The sequence below is a fragment of the Pollicipes pollicipes genome, unplaced genomic scaffold (assembly GCF_011947565.3).
Source record: "Pollicipes pollicipes isolate AB1234 unplaced genomic scaffold, Ppol_2.1 Scaffold_4295;HRSCAF=5057_pilon_pilon_pilon, whole genome shotgun sequence".
Taxonomy (NCBI): domain Eukaryota; kingdom Metazoa; phylum Arthropoda; class Thecostraca; order Pollicipedomorpha; family Pollicipedidae; genus Pollicipes; species Pollicipes pollicipes.
Genome location: NW_023596461.1, coordinates 33,323,381 through 33,339,343, shown reverse-complemented (window position 1 = coordinate 33,339,343; position 15,963 = coordinate 33,323,381). Strand labels below are relative to the sequence as shown.

At 55.3% G+C, this 15,963-nt stretch overlaps 1 protein-coding gene across 1 annotated transcript in view; it reads left to right on the top strand.

Moving 5' to 3' along the window:
• Positions 1 to 15,963, top strand: part of LOC119096793 (uncharacterized) — a 67,787-nt gene that overhangs the window by 33,349 nt on the left and 18,475 nt on the right. Inside the window, exon 4 of the mRNA XM_037219729.1 lies at positions 14,692 to 14,833. Coding sequence (XP_037075624.1) covers positions 14,692 to 14,833 — 142 coding nt within the window. The remainder of the gene's footprint in view (positions 1 to 14,691; positions 14,834 to 15,963) is intronic.

The following is a 15,963-nucleotide window of genomic DNA, read 5'->3' as shown; positions in this document are numbered from 1 at the left end:
CATACGATAGTCGTTTGTTTACAATCTCTTGAACGATTTTTGTTTCACCCATCTTATAACGTCATTCGTGGTTTAGAGGTAGCTTCTGAAGTAAATTTTGGCATATTTAAATTAGGGACCTGTGGATGAAGTCAAACGCAGCTTAGTGCCATGATCTGATATCAAGCAGTGATGAGAACATCCTTCGTCGCGCGTCAAGACTGCAACGCTGCAAAAGCCAGTAAAACTAGCACCGACACCACGTGCGGGCACAACTTAAGATGGCCGCGTTAAGTGCAAGAGCCCGCTAAACATCGTGAAAAAAGATCGTGCCGTTTCTTGAGAAAGAGTATGGGAAACAATCCTCAAGCAGACTTCCCCTGAAAATATCGGTATTCGTAGCCGCCTTCCAGTGACGTTGAAGACCTGGCGGGCGGCCGCCCCGTCCGCGGGCTGTCCTCGCCGTCTCCGCGGCGGCTCACCATCGGCGGCCACCGTGTCCGCGGGCCGTCCTCGCCGTCTCCGCGGCGGCTCACCATCGGCGGCACGGCCACAATTAATGACCGACGACAGCCGAGGCCGGCTTCCCCGGGAGTCGGCGTCATTTATCATGCCGCCGCCTCCACCAATAGGCGAGAAGAAGTGGGAACGCACGCGTTTATGGTGCGCAGCGGTGATTTGCTAGATTTGCGCCACTGGCAGAGTACTTTCGTGGCGAAACCTAGCGCTTTGCCATTGTGGCGGCATCGGATAGGGCTGTATCGCCTTAGCATATCGGGAGGATGTCGCGGTGTTTTGCGCCGCTTCCCTTTCCCATCGCGCCTTCTTCTGCCGCGTCATGTCACCGGCAGGAGGACAGTGACGTCACAGGCCTGCTGCGGGAGGCAGATGTGACGCGGCCACCACCGTGTCCGTTTCCTGTTACTTTCCGTCACGCCACGTTGTTGGCGCTTGGCGCAGCTGCCAGCGGCCCTCGCGGCGCCTGGCAAACAAGAAAGACTTATTCTCAGCAACGCTTTCGACATCGTAAAAATATCTCCTCACTCTTCCCCCTCTCACCCTCTCTCTCTCTTTCTCTCTCTCCCTCTCTCTCTTCCTTCCCCTCTCTTCCTCTGTCTTCCTCACTTCTGTCTCTATCTCACTCCCTCGCTTTGTTCCTTTATTTATTTTCATCTTCGCCGGACGGAACCAAGACAACTTCCACTCAGCGCCAAATGGGACAACGGTACAGCAACCCCAAAAGGGATCCATGACCTATCGCAAGCAAAACCTCCTCACACCACGGTCTCGTCGTGATTCGCCAATCGCCTTCTCCCGGCGCGGGTCGGCTATTAGGCGCCTTTGGCTGGCGCCGGCACCTAATTTCCTGAGCTTGCCACGCGGCGGCCGATGTGGCGTGGGCGGGGGAGGAGGGACGGGCGTCGTTACACCGCCCGCGCGTGGGCGCTGCCGAGGCTGTAGCGGCAGGACTGGACGGTCCGTCAGGCCAGAGGGCGACCCAGCCTCACCGCTGGTCGGCAGTCGTGGCGCGCGGGACCGATGACAGCAGCGGCGCCAGCCGGGACCAGACGGCTGGTCTCGTGTGAAGATGATGAAATTTGGCATCAGCTTCAGGTCAGGCGGGAAATGCCTGTCATTATGTGTTATGTGTCCTGACATCTGGGCAGTATGAGTGGACATCTGACATTTGAGCACCTATCTAAGTTCGACCATTTCTTGGTTTATTGCGGGCGGACTGTCATGCATGCTCTGTTTGCTTTAATCCCACTTGGCAAAGAGAACGCACCGCAAAATGGCATGTAATGGATATCAAGTGCAACCGCTCTGAGCAGGAATCATCAAGGAATGAACGGAAGCAATGAGATGATACCAGCTCCAATCCAGGTCGGACAGCCATTGGTGATTTCATACCCCGCGCGAGTATGTCACCGTGTCTTCGTACGGTGGCTGGTGACAAAGCTCCGAGAAGAATATATTTTTAGGAATTTTCACTTGGTGTGCAAGCCCAGTGACAAGGGAGGGGGGGGGGGACTGAAGGTCAGAGGTATAGGATTTTACCTGCTCAAATATTGTGGAGATAATGAATGTTATCTCCGTCTATGCCTACTTTTGTTCGTTTTCGACTGATGCTCAGCTTATCTGCTCGACTGCTGTATACTATTCAGCGCACTTCACAGGAGCCCCAAGTTTCGCATGGATCTTAGTGCCGTTTCCACCAGGGGGCAAATCTCCGCAACTGTGAAGACCTTTTGGTCCAATGGGGGGGGGGGGGGCATTTGCCTCCCAAGCCAAGATGTAAAAGTATGGCCTGCTTCTGGACGTTCGTGACACCTGTACGTGTCTCTACACTTGCACGCGGCAACGGCTCGACGAATGTCAGTTGTGACTGTGGAGAGCTGAGTGCTATGCTCTTGGTGGCATTACGCATTCATTCATTTCAATAAGAAAGGAGCTGGCGTTCGAGGAGTTGTGTTGTAAGGAACATTTCCGTGTGTTCCAGCCGTGAAAGACAAACGCGGTATAGATACGGCGTTCCTTTTCTTCAGGCTGGTTGATGAGGCCAACAGTGTAAACCTATCCGCGTAGTGATCTTTAAAGTAATCAGAAGCTAGTGCCGATTTGGCATGTAACGTTTCTATATCGTTTGAATCGTTTGAAAACACCCCCTGGCGCTAGCAGTGATGCTGCCTAACATCCCTTATGGGGAGGGCGACCTCCCACTGTCGCATGAACTATGAAGCTGTAAGCCGCGGCTATTCATTCGTGAAACATTGGGCTCATTTTCGGGCGCAGTGGGTGTCTGAGCGACCGCCGTCCAATACCGGTGACCGATAACATCCACCTGACCGCGGCACCCCTCCCCCCTCCGTCATCTGCCGGAGCGGCACGAGGCCCATGTCAGGCCCCAGGTGCGGTGAGGACCACGGGGACGAGAAGAGGACTGGTGCTTCGCTCGGTGACTGGCGTTAGAAACTCGTGCCACTGAAAGTGCTTTGGTTGGAGACACGGCCATTATAAGAATGCAAGGCCGCGGTGCGATTTCGGTGCTTGACGAGGCTTGTTAAGGTGCCCGCGCGGACTTTAACAGCATCACGGACTTTCGGCGAGGGCTCTCTTCAGCGGCAGTGCTCTTCAGCGCTGACGGCTGTCTTGGCAGCCGTCAGCTCGCCGTCACAGTGAGACGCTCCTGAAGTTGAGTCACCGCTGCTCCCGGCCTTGTTTCTTCCCCCGTCGCGTCGGAACTCCTGCGTTCCGAGACGCGACCTCCGGCGGCCGAGGCAGTGACCGAATGCGGATGCCGACGCCGGACGGCGCAGAAACGGCGGACGGTTTGTCGAAGCCGTCGGCTGACTGCGTGCGGACAAATTGGCTCCGCTTTCGAAAGTGGCGGGCTCGGCACGGTCCGGCAGACGCCCGTCGCCGGCCGTCGTGACGCGGCCTGACGGCAGTCGGCACCTCGAGGCGCGCGCCGATGCCATTATAGATATGGTCCGGCGTAGACGATCGATCACGACGTATGGAGGCGATGCGAAGACGAAAATGGAAAGGAACGCGGACGTCACCTTCGCCGTTTCCGTCTCGGTGGAGACACGACGCGCTCGTGCGCGCGCTGCGGCTGGCCAGCGCTCGGCCTGCCGCGACCGGCCCTGCTGCTGGACCGACACGCGCAGGCTCAATGTCACGCGCCCGGCTTACGTGACCCGCGCATTCCACGTCTAAATCTCGAGCTGATTCACTCCCTCGGCGTGCTTGCTGCTGCCAGTGGGTGCCCATGGAGTGGCTTATATAACATGCTGGTTGGATGCTCGCTTTGCATGGGGATAATGCATGGCAGACGAGGCACTGCGCTGGGGCTGAGCGAAAGAGCCCACATATGACGCACATGACGTATAGTGTTGCATATGAGTATGTTACGTATGGAAATAGGGAGGGTTTTATGGGGCGTAACCGAAGCGAAACAAGGGAAGGGGCAACGTAGCGCTACGCTCAGGTGATCTGCCCTTTCTTGGGATGTGCCGGACACTACGCCGTCATGGTATCGCGGCATCCGGCCGTCCTTCTATCACGGCATTATGCCATCTCGCCAGTAAGTGTCCCATTCCGAGGTGGCGCCCTCATGCAATTCTATCAAGCTACCCTTCCCCGCACCCTGCCACGCCGTCGCTCCATCGCCCGAACACCCCGCGAAGAGTGCATCCTCACGTCTCATCCTGCAGTGTCACCACGTGACCCTGTCCTGTCTAAACCCGCCGCGGGCGGTGACCCCGCCGTGACCCAGCGCGACCTGGCGTGACCCGGCCACCGCCGGCCGGCCGGAGCGTGCCTGCCTGCCTTGGCTCCCGCTTCACGTCCGCGCGCGGCCGCCGCGAAAGGCATGCTCGTGCCTGGCCGAGCCACAGCACTCTGGCGGCGGCGGCGGCGGCGGCGGCGGCGGCGGCGGCGGCAGCGGCGACGACGGGTGTGGCGCGGGCTGGCAGCGTCGCGGAGGACTGTGATCCAGCGGGGCGGAGCACGTCGGTTGAACGGCGGCCGGTGCTGGGTTAGCTTAGTTTTTCGGGTCAGGCCGCTTGTAGGTATGTCTTTCATCTGCGGCCTGTGATTATCATTCCTGTGGGAAGGCGTAGAGCTCATCGAACTATCCGGAAGCATGTGGCCAGATGGTGTCCTCGCGCATTAAATTTTTTCGGTAGCATGGTAGAACACCGAGCAGACACGCGTGCGTACTGCTGGCGCCGTATCAGTGCTGGTGGACAATAACACCTTCCCTGGCGCAGGTTCAACATTCGTACATGCAGTAAGATCCATCGAACACATATTCCCATTTCATCAGTACGAATCACCGAACGCATATTCACACGTTCATGCAGTAAGGAATCACAGGGCACGAATGGGTTTAAATGCGAGTGTAATGTTAAAGGACCACTGGGTGTTTGGGCATGAGGCGTGTTGTACGTATCTTAGCGCTATTGGAGTGCATCTGGTCCTTACACTCAGCCAAAAAGTTACCGTCATGGACGTTTTTCTCTGCCCCGTTGGTGGCGAATTGGCACAAAACGTCTACCAACTATGCACGTTACCCCACATAGTCAGAGTCTCCCTTCAGCTCCATCCGTGATCAATGGCCACAACACGGAGCTGCCTCAAGAGTCATTTTCACCCTCGTAATTGGCCATCACCGAAGATCCGCAAATTGCTGCTTGCCATCCAAAGCCTCACGCGATACCAACCTACCGCAATTAATATTTCGAAGGCACGGTCGTCTCATGCACGTCGCCGCATCCCGACGGGTGTAATTCTACACCGCGGCCGACACCCCCCGCGCCGGGGTCAAGTGACCCACTCCGTCCAATAATTAGGACCTGATTGCCCCGCGTTCCCGCCGAAGAAGGATGGGCCGGGCGCCGCCATCCAGCCGGCGTGCCCACGCCAGCAGAGCCCTGGCCGCGACTCCTGCCGCCCGGGTCAAATGGCCTTCATTCCCGGGCGCGGGGCCATCGCTCACAGCGGGCTCATAACCGTGACGCGGCCACCCATTCCCGCGATGGCTGATCACCGCCGAGTGCGCCGTGCGCGCTGCACTCCTCTGCGCGTGATCGACGACGTGATGAGTTTGAGGCTGTCGGCGGCGGCACGCCGGGCACCGACGCGTGTTGTCAAACTCTTCACGCTAGGGGTCTCGTCATCAGCATGCCTAAGTGCCGGGTGAGTTATGTTCAGGCAATGCGTGGCCTGTCGGATCGAATTTATTACCTTTTGCTGTTGTGTACAGCGAGTGCTTTTACGGCATCCTCATCACGGCATCCTTCGCGGGATTGCCCCCCCCCCCCCTCTCCCTCCCGTGGTTCCTCTCCCTGCTACGTTCCCATCCGCATGTTCAGTGAATTGGTTTGCCTTTGGTCATATCCTATATCTGAGGAGGTCTGTGTGATGTTCTTCGCGCACCAAAGCAAGAGAACGTATCTGTTTAATCGTATCGCCCCACAAGGACACTTTCATTCCACTATGTCACCTTACTAGGTCATCTACGCCAAGATCACTTCGCGAAGATATATCTTGGTCTTGCCTGTCACCTCATATGCATCGTTTCTTCCAAGCATGCCAGGACATTGTCTCACCACGTCACCTGGTCAGGACAGCCCCGTCCCACCACGTCACCTGGTCAGGACAGCCCCGTCTCACCACGTCACCTGGTCAGGACAGCCCCGTCCCACCACGTCACCTGGCCAGGACAGCCACGTCCCACCACGACATCAAAACAGGACAGCCCCTTCCCATCACGTCACCACAGCAGGACAGCCACTTCCCATCACGTCACCTGGCCAGGACAGCCGCGTCCCACCACGTCACCTGGCCAGGACAGCCGCGTCCCACCACGTCACCTGGCCAGGACAGCCGCGTCCCACCACGTCACCTGGCCAGGACAGCCGCGTCCCACCACGTCACCTGGCCAGGACAGCCGCGTCCCACTACGTCACCTGGCCAGGACAGCCCATCCCACGGTGGCGCTTGGCCTTGGGGCCAGACGGCGCCGCCCTGACCCCGGGCCGCCGCAGGCCCAGGTAGTGTCGGGTGCGGGGTGGGCCACCTCACCGCCTCGTCCGCCTGACCATTGCTAGGGCGGACGCGTCGCACCGTCTCCGGGGTCGACCGACAGGCGACAGTGCCGCCTTTTTGTGGCCGAATTAGGCATGCATTCGAATGTGAACAGCGCTCGATAAGGCGGCCTTCAGGCGGTGACGCGTCACCCACGTGACGTGCAGTGTCTGCCCTCTTGCCGTCCGCCCAGGGTTTTTGGGCCGCGTGGTGCTTTGTTTTGCCTTGATCATCGACGTTGATTTCCCGGGCGTCGAGGGAAATTGGGCTGCACGGGGCCGTACTGGATGGGGCTGACTTTCATGCAGTCTTCGTGGCGCGCGAGGCCTTGTTATTTGGTGCCGTTACCCCACCTTGTTCAGCGGGGTTCACTTCGAGACGTGACCTGAGCAACACGGGCCGTAATTTGCTAAACCACTCAGACGGCTCGGGCTATCATTATTGTTTTTATTGTTATTTTTATGGTGTTGGCTCTTCTGATCGTGGTCTGTGATCGTGCATCGGTTTCTGATGCGAAAGAGAACACTAGGGAATACTTTGCTTGCAAACGTTCCATATGTTGTAAATTACGCATGTCCTTCGAAACAAATCGCTGTCGCGCCACTGTAGCGGTGCTTGCGGTAGTTGTCAGTCGTCTGTTTTCAGTTTGTTTGGGCTTGTAGTCAAACATTGATATGATTTTCAGATAGCACAGTCATAGGTGAGGGAGTGAGCGGGTTTGGGTGTGGCCATATCGTACACTTTTCGCTGGGCTTTTCATTAGCTTTTGCAGCGACGTCGTTAAAAGAATTCACTTGAAAGTACCTTTCCACTTTCCTTTGAAGTAAACTTCCCACTTCCTGAAGTTGTTTTCGCCTCCGGGCGAAACTTACGACGTCCGTGTAGTTACGACAAGGAAATTATATGTTAACACACACACACACACACACACACACACACACACACACACACACACACACACACACACACACACACACACACACACACACACACACACACACACACACACACACACACACACACACACACACACACACACACACACACACACACACACACACACACACACACACACACACACACACACACACACACACACACACACACACAGACGAAACCGGATGGCCCCGTATTGCCATCGGGTGTTCTGTTCGCGAAGGACTTGCCACTATGACTTTTTTGCTAATGTCATGCGGTATCCCGAAGTCCTAGTGCTATCAGAAACCAGCACTCAAACTGATAACCTAATTTACTTGCATGCGCTTTGAGGTCTTCGCGACGTGCAACGATACACACGTGCTTATTTAATACATGATAACGCGCTACATGATTATCAACTCCATGCTGCCATGAACGATCAGCCTAAATAAACCAACGATGTAAATGACGTTGGTGTGAAAAAAGTCATTAATAATTCCAGGACCATCCTAATGCCCCCAAATGATCAACCATAATGACCGATAATCGTGTTAAATCACCCATTTGTGCACCCAATGAGAGTCGGTGCAAATTCTGGGATCAATTAGCACTAGTCGGAAGTCCCAAACTGTTCACATGTCCCACAAACTACTTATTAAGAACAGTTAATCATAATTCAATTCGGGCGGGATCAAGGGAAAAATATGTTGTTTTCAGATGATTGAACTCTCTTGGCACGCTGACTTCGCCTAGTATATCCAACCGTCAGCTCGCGGACTCATGTGCGGCCGATTCTTCCTCAGCCACGGCGCTTGGCATAGTGACCTGCGCACTGGGCCTTCAACCCGGTCGCGAACATTGAACCACACTGGACGCGATTAACTCACGCCGCTCTCCGCTGCACAGCAAACGCCAGGCTGCCGGGTCACTGCAGAAAACTTATCAGGCTCTGCTGGGTCTAGCTGAGAGGCTATCGTGTGGCGCTGAGGGACGCTCTCGTGACCTGAATGCCCGATTTTTTTTTTGGGGGGGGGGGCTTGGACTAGTAATGTTTTTTGTGGTTCCTCCAAGACTTCATGTGGCCATCTTATGGCCTGAAAGATGCACGTTAGTCCTCGGATGTGTGATGCTTGCATTGCATCTCCCTCCCAATATACCCATTTTCCTCTTTTCCCCTTGTTGTCGCTATTCCTCGATCGCATTTGTTTGCTTGTTATGCCTACCCCTTTGTGATAACACCCTTCTCGCTCCTGTAACGGACACGTTACTCGCTGTTCCACACCGTTCACTTTGCAATATAAGTCATTCCCTGTCCTTTTAAGTTTGTCACGAATTGAGCTCTGCGAGGTCGCTCCAGTATTTCGACATTAAGTGTTCGGGCCGTCCTCGGGCGGTTTCGGGCCATGGCCTGCCCTCCAATGTTTCGATGTGTAGTGTTCGGGCCGTCCTCGGGCGGTTTCGGGCCATGAGCTGCCCTCCAGTGTTTTGAAATTCTACATTCGACATGGTATAAGTTCAACAGTGCCCTGGTTTTATAGAACCCTTTCTTTCCCAGACGAAGAACATGTGCATTTTTCTTCATCGCCGTGTCTCCACGGCGTCAATGTCCATCGCCTTCTCTCTATCGTCCGTCAATCGCACTCTTCTTCTCTCTCGGCGCCGCCGTGTCCATCACGGTCCGCCGTTCCTCCCGTCCCACACACTCGCCGTCCCCAGAGCGAGGCCGTCGCGCCGGCGCCCGGAGACTGGCGTCGTTTTTACACCACCGCTCGGCCGGCGGGCGCCCCCGCCTTCGCGGCGCCGGCCCCTCTTGAGGCGAGCAGCCGGGTTTGACTCTAGTCACGTCCCCAGGCGCAGATGTAACCAGGTGAGGGCCGGAGCCGGTCACTCGAACGGACACGCGGCGCTGGGGAAAGTCTCGTCTTCTGGCGATCTCAAGAGCGCCGCAAGGCGGCTTGCGGCAGGGCGTCGGATTCGGACCTGATGGCCATTGTAGATCTGACGGACGGCGTTCAGTCAATGTCCTGTCCCTGCCGTGTAAATGAGACGGATGGCGTATATCTGACAGTTCTCCAGCCACAGATCGGACAGGCGCCATTCGGTCGTCCCTCCGCGCCGCCTTTGCCGCGCGCCCGGCCGGCGCGGCGCCGGTCTGGCGCGCGCTCCGTGACCTGCCGCCGACCTGGGGTCGACCCGGCCGCTGCCGGCCGACGCCTCCGCTGCGCAGTTAATTAAAGGGGTGTTTACGCCGGCGCGCGGGTGATGGACCACAGGGCGCCACGCCGTCGGACCGGCGCCATAAACAGCTACCTCTGGCGGCGAACGCTAGCTGCCGCCATCCGCTGGCCTGCGAGTGCGATGCCGAGCGCGGCGCGGTTACTTCTGCGCTGAAGACGCTAGAGACGTTGGAGGCCTTGCAGACGCTGTCTTACGGTGTCGCGTGACCACGAACGTCGGAGGGGCTGCCTGCTTGCGTGAGTGAACTCGAATCCACATGTGGGCGTGTACCCGCTGCGGCAATCAGGTGTGATTATCACGACGCATTAACAAAAAAGTGATAATATGTCCACGTGTAGCATGGCACCACATGGTTATGCCAAAAGCATGCATATAACGCGGTAGCAGCAGTGTGGCAGGACTAAACAGCGAACTGACGCATGTGATGGTCTCAAAGATCATCCTGCTGTTGGTGGGCACGCCTCGCCGGGCTCACCACCGGCGGAACAGTGAGCTTCGGCCAACCGTGCAGCAGGGTGTTGTGTGCCTAGATGTCTGCCCGGTAACCCGTGGCCTCCTTCTCGTGGGCGTGCGGCATTGGACGGATCGCTTTGTGTGTACCTCCGGCACGTCTTCGCCACGGTTAATTAATCGAATCTAAACAAAAGCCCGCTACTGAGGGCGAACCGCTACGGGCACACCCTGTACACCGCGGCCAGAGGAGGCAGCAGTGGAACGCAGATAGAATTCTTGCCGCAGACGAGAGGTAGATCGTTATGCGTGTTGTACCACTACGCCTAAATTTTCATCACAAAGGCTGCAATGGTTTGCAGGTGACGGGGAATTGACCAACCAGGCTGCAGACTGAGAACTAGCCAAAGATGGTCCGAATCTGGTTGTCTCATGCGTATCGAATTATGACCTCGTTGTGATCCCCGTTCGAGTTCCAGAAATGCACGTGTAGACGTACCAGAGAATAAGTGTGAGCAGCACGGAGGCACACTGAGACAACAGAGACACACACGTGAGACACGCTGAGACAACAGAGACACACGCGTGAGACACACTGAGACAATAGAAACACACACATGAGACACACTGAGATAACAGGAACACACACTTGAGACACACTCTTTCTGTTACTTAGAAACCAACCTAGATTTCAAAGCATTGGTTTGTTGGACGCGGGAATTTGAGTTGGAAAATTTAACGCAGCAAGTCGAATTCCCCTCGGCATTCCTTCTTTGCTCTGGGTCTTCCTCAGCCCACCGACCCAGCCTCATGTTTTGTAGCTACGAATCGTCATTGTGATAGATCGTGATAGTGCAGATCGTCATCGTGATGGATTGTGATAGTGCAGATAGTTATTGTGATATCTGACGATGAAACTCAGGATTTCTGCGCGGGCGATGACATCGTGCTTTGCGTTTTTACGGCGTTCGCCTGACGCTGGTGTGCACAGACACAGACATGGATACAGACTCAGGGACAGATACAGACGCAGACACAGACACAGATACAGACACAGACACAGACACGGATACACACATGGATACAGGCTCAGACACAGACACAGACACAGACACAGACACAGACACAGACACAGACACAGACACAGACACAGACACAGACACAGACACAGACACAGACACAGACACGGATACAGACACAGATACGGACTCAGGCACAGGACACAGACACGGATACAGACTCAGACACAGACACAGACACATACACGGATACAGACGCAGAGACAGACACGGTCATCCACAGAAGTCGCATGGTTTTAACCTCTGACACGGGTGCTGCGGTTAGGACCTTGAGCGGTGCCAAGATTTGAGAGTCATCAGTATGCCGCACGACGGCTGCAACTTTCCTCAAATAGGCTGCAATCATTTGCACAGATTCAGCAGAGAACAGGCTGCACAAAATCTGGCGACCCCTCAGGGTTTTCCCGTGTAATCTCGCCAGCTTTTGTGAAAACTACAATTCATTCACAGAAGGTCATGCCACGTCCGCACTGTTCAGCGCGGGTGAGGAGAGGAGAAGGGGGAAGAAAAGGAGAAAAATAAAGGAGAGAGAGAGAGAGAGAGAGAGAGAGAGAGAGAGAGAGAGAGAGAGAGAGAGAGAGAGAGAGAGAGAGAGAGAGAGAGAGAGAGAGAGAGAGAGAGAGAGAGAGAGAGAGAGAGAGAGAGAGAGAGAGAGAGAGAGAGAGAGGAGAGAAGAGAGAGAGAGAGAGAGAGAGAGAGGAGAGAGAGAGAGAGAGAGAGAGAAAGAGAGGAAAGGGAAAGAGAGGAGAGAGAGAGGCCCAAATGCCGGCTGTCTGCCGAGCCGTCATCTGCGGCTCCTCGAGGGTCGGAGCGTGGGTCAGACCCCCGGGTCGGACTCCCGGTCGGGCGCCGCGGGAGGTGCGGGAGGCCGCGGCCGGCGCGCGTCGTTTGCAATCCCAGTTACGGCCTGGCGGCGGGAGCGCGGAGAATGGAGATGTTTTATGGGCGGCGGCCAGGTGCGCCGCGCGCCGCGATAGCGCTGCGGCACCTCCGGAACAGTGGGAGGCAGCGGGAGGGGGCGGGAGGAGGCGAGGGAGGCGGGAACGCTGGAGGAGGTGTGATGAGTAGACAGGAGGTGAGGGAAGTGGGAGGAGGCGGAAGCGGGAGGAGGACGTAGTGAGCAGGACTGAGAGATTTCAAAGGAAGGAATGAATGCCTAATCTGTTTGCTTTCAGAAAAGACCCAACTCAAAGGACAGAGACAGCTAGATATGATACAAAGCAGATCGGAACAATGCAAAATAGCTTTCAAAGGAAATTATCTCGCGTTGACCACATTTTGGACGAGGGAAAGAGAAGGAGAGATTGCGGAAAGATAGAAGAGCGAGAGAGAGGGGGGAGAGAGGGGGTCGGAGCCCGTGATGGTTGACAGAGATCTATAGGCTGGACTCATGGCTCATTGTTTCCGATGAGGCCTAATACCATGCTGCTTTCACGTACAATAGTGCCGACGGGTTCATATGGGCATAATAAATCTATTTGGCATTGTTTCGACCACAAATAAATGAGCCTAATCTTTTGTTACGTGAGCCGGGCCCTTAGTACCGGTTTTTATATGACGTAGCTTTGGGCTACCACATAAGCTTTGATGATGTTGGATGTATCTTATTCAGGACGACCCGCGAAACTTATGAAACAATAAATTCTGAACAGCGAGAGCCTGTGGCGTGGCTAAACGCAAATCTATTAAGAAGAGCGTGGCAAAATAGCTTGTCCAAGAGGCCGCCTACCGCTCATTTATCACGCCCCGGTGGGCGGGGCGCAGCGTTCAGCGAGCGGAATAAAACAGATTTGGGGAGCGCCGCTCTGTGGTGATTAGCCGGTCCGCCCTGCGTGGACCGGGCGTCCTCTGAGGTCCAGGTGGGCGGACTCGCCAATTAGTGCCGCCCGGCCCGGATCTGGGGCCCTCTGTGGGCGCGTCTCGGCTCTTCTGCCCGACTTTGTATGGCTCTGTAAGGCTGCGGACTACTGGGAGGTGCCCCGTGCGGCTTTGTACGGCTGTGAACTGCGCTAAGCCACTCTGTGCGGATCTGCGCGGCTGTGGATGGCTAGAGGCGGCTGCAAGCCGTTCTGTGGGCTTCTGTGCGACTACGAACTCCTCTCAGCCGCCCTGTGCGGCTACGGCTCCTCTGAGCCGCTCTGCGTGGCTCTGTATGGCGATGGACTGCCCTTGGATCCCCGTCGCGATGGACTTCACCAAGGTTTTTAGGCGGCTGTGGGCGGTTTTCATGCGCAGTCGCTTCAAGCGACCGGCCATCCCCGCTCTTTTACGTTGTGTCCCCCTTCTTAGTTTTGTCGGCCCTACCCAGTTGTGTCTGTCCTTTATCAGTTGTGACCGCACTGGAGTGCTTTAGACTGCTCTGGGCTGCTCTGGTGCCGCTCAGCGCCACGATGCCTCCCTGCTCTCCCTGGCCCATCCCGCTGTGGCCGGCTCCTACGCCTCTCTCCCCGGAGGACGTCTCGGCCACACGCTCCGTCCCCGCCCAGCGACTGTTTGGGTCGCCGCGCGCGTGACCCGCCTGTGTCAATGGCGGCTCGGCGGCGCCTTTGATCGGCCGGCCGGCGCGCGTGCTGCTGCGCCGGCGCCCGGCCGCGGCGGCACGCGCACCGCACCTTCAGACCACCCACGGAGGGTCGGGCTGGCGGCCGCTTCAGCTGCTACCGGGGTCAATTTGCCGGCCGGGGCCGGTATCCGCGCGAATGATGCTTTGGCACGTGTAAGGATGAGGGCTCGGGTGTACTTGATACGGTACAGTGGGCTTACATTTGTGGGCTGAGTTGGATGCGCTTTTACGGTTGCTGAAGCAGACTCTGCAGGTATCGGCTAAACTATGGCTGTCTACATGGTTTGAAGATGGAGATTGTGGTTGTGACTGATATATACGGAGTGACAGATGGAGTGCATGGCAAACGTGGATTTTGTGACAGATGCAACCTTCGTGACTGATACAAACCGCATCGATGCTAAAGGCTCATTTGAAGATGCAGATGTCATTACATATGTAGACGATATGACAGATAGCCCACGATGGTAAATGGAAGCCGACTTTGATGGAGTTGGGCTTAGATGAATAGTTGAACTTTACAAACTGTCGGTAAATTTGTTATCACTTGAAAACCTGAGAGCATGGGCCGACGGTTAAAGGTTTATCGGTGTCTCGTGTACTGCTGAAACCGTGAAAATACTCTTTCTACGAAAATTGTTCAGCCCGATGAATTTTTACGTTACCAACTCTTGGATAACATTACAATCTGACGTCCTTGCAAATTTCGGCGCGCTGGCGTCGAATGACGTGTCCGCATATTGTGTGGGCCCGATCCAATCACTACATGCATTATATTTCATAGTCCCCCATGCATCCTGTATTTGGCGCGGGTAAAACCTAGAGGACCTTACATCGACCGAAGCTCATTCTGTCGTGCTCCTACTCCAGCTGGCACGGCTGAGCTGGACCGTCGGTTCATCGCTGCGCTGGTGGCCAACTGCTTCTTCTCGACATTTCCGAAGCGTTCGACAACCTCCCACCCGACGCTGCTGGATGCCAACTTCTCGTCCTTCTTTTACCACCTAAGCAGGTTAGCCAAGACTTTGATTTACCGTTATCGAGAAGTCGTCAGACGGCCGAGGGCTCTCTGTGCTGGCAGCAGGCTTCCGCAGGCCTGCGCGAGACACATTTGTTGTTAAGCTTCGCTCTGTTCGGATCCCGCGCTTACTCTGAATGGTTCGCTTGGGTAAGTTGCCACCGATGGGATTTCGCAGCCGAAAAAAGTAAAAATATAATTTTTTTAGATGTAGAGTAAGAAGTATAAATGATTTTTTTGTTAGATGGGTTGAATATGTTTTAACCAGAGTTGTATGGTAATTGTTGGACCAGAGGTAAATGTCGTGGTCATATTAAATAATTTGCCACTTCTAGCACGCACCTGGGTGTGGGTGGTTGGGTTCCAATGCTATATTTTGAAAACCTTCAGACAATTTGGCTATTGACCTGTGGTGACCGTGATTACCCCATGATGACCGTGTATCCCTGGTTATAGATCTCAGGTCCACCTGCTTCGTCAATAAGGACATGGTACATATGGACAAAGTCTCTCATGCACATTCCTAGGTATGTCAATGATGTAGCTCTCTTTGTACCTAGTTCTTAAGTTATATGGAATACCAGTCGTTCCGCTAATCAAGTATTTATCAAGTATTTTGGGGCTATCTTAACGAGCGACGGCGTCGATTTCGGCGCGCCGTATTTGGCCTCCATAATTGGTAATTAGTGTACGACACCTCTCTCGTGCCGATAATCTCTGACCGGACATAGTTAGTCTCGTGTTCCCGATCTGTTACTGATGTCGTTGGTCACGTCATAAAGGCAGCGCAAATGACACACAAAGTCTCTGCGGATATGCAAAGGAATTCGCTGTTTTGCTCCACCCAATTCTCAATTTTCACTGGACAGATTAGTCGAACTAGCGAAGGCCCAATTAATTCCACCAGGACGTTACATTTCCACCAAAACCTTTGACTCCACATGAAGGCATACCCTCCCGTGTGAGATGTTGTATCTCAGTTGGCTTTCAAAGGCTTTCAGCACTCAGACCTGTCCGGCATAGACCGCGCATGCTCCGCTTTGTGAATCGGGTACTCGGTCGGGTCAGGGACGACCTTCAGCGGACTGGCCTCAGGTGACCTCGAGCTGTGACCTCGGACTGTG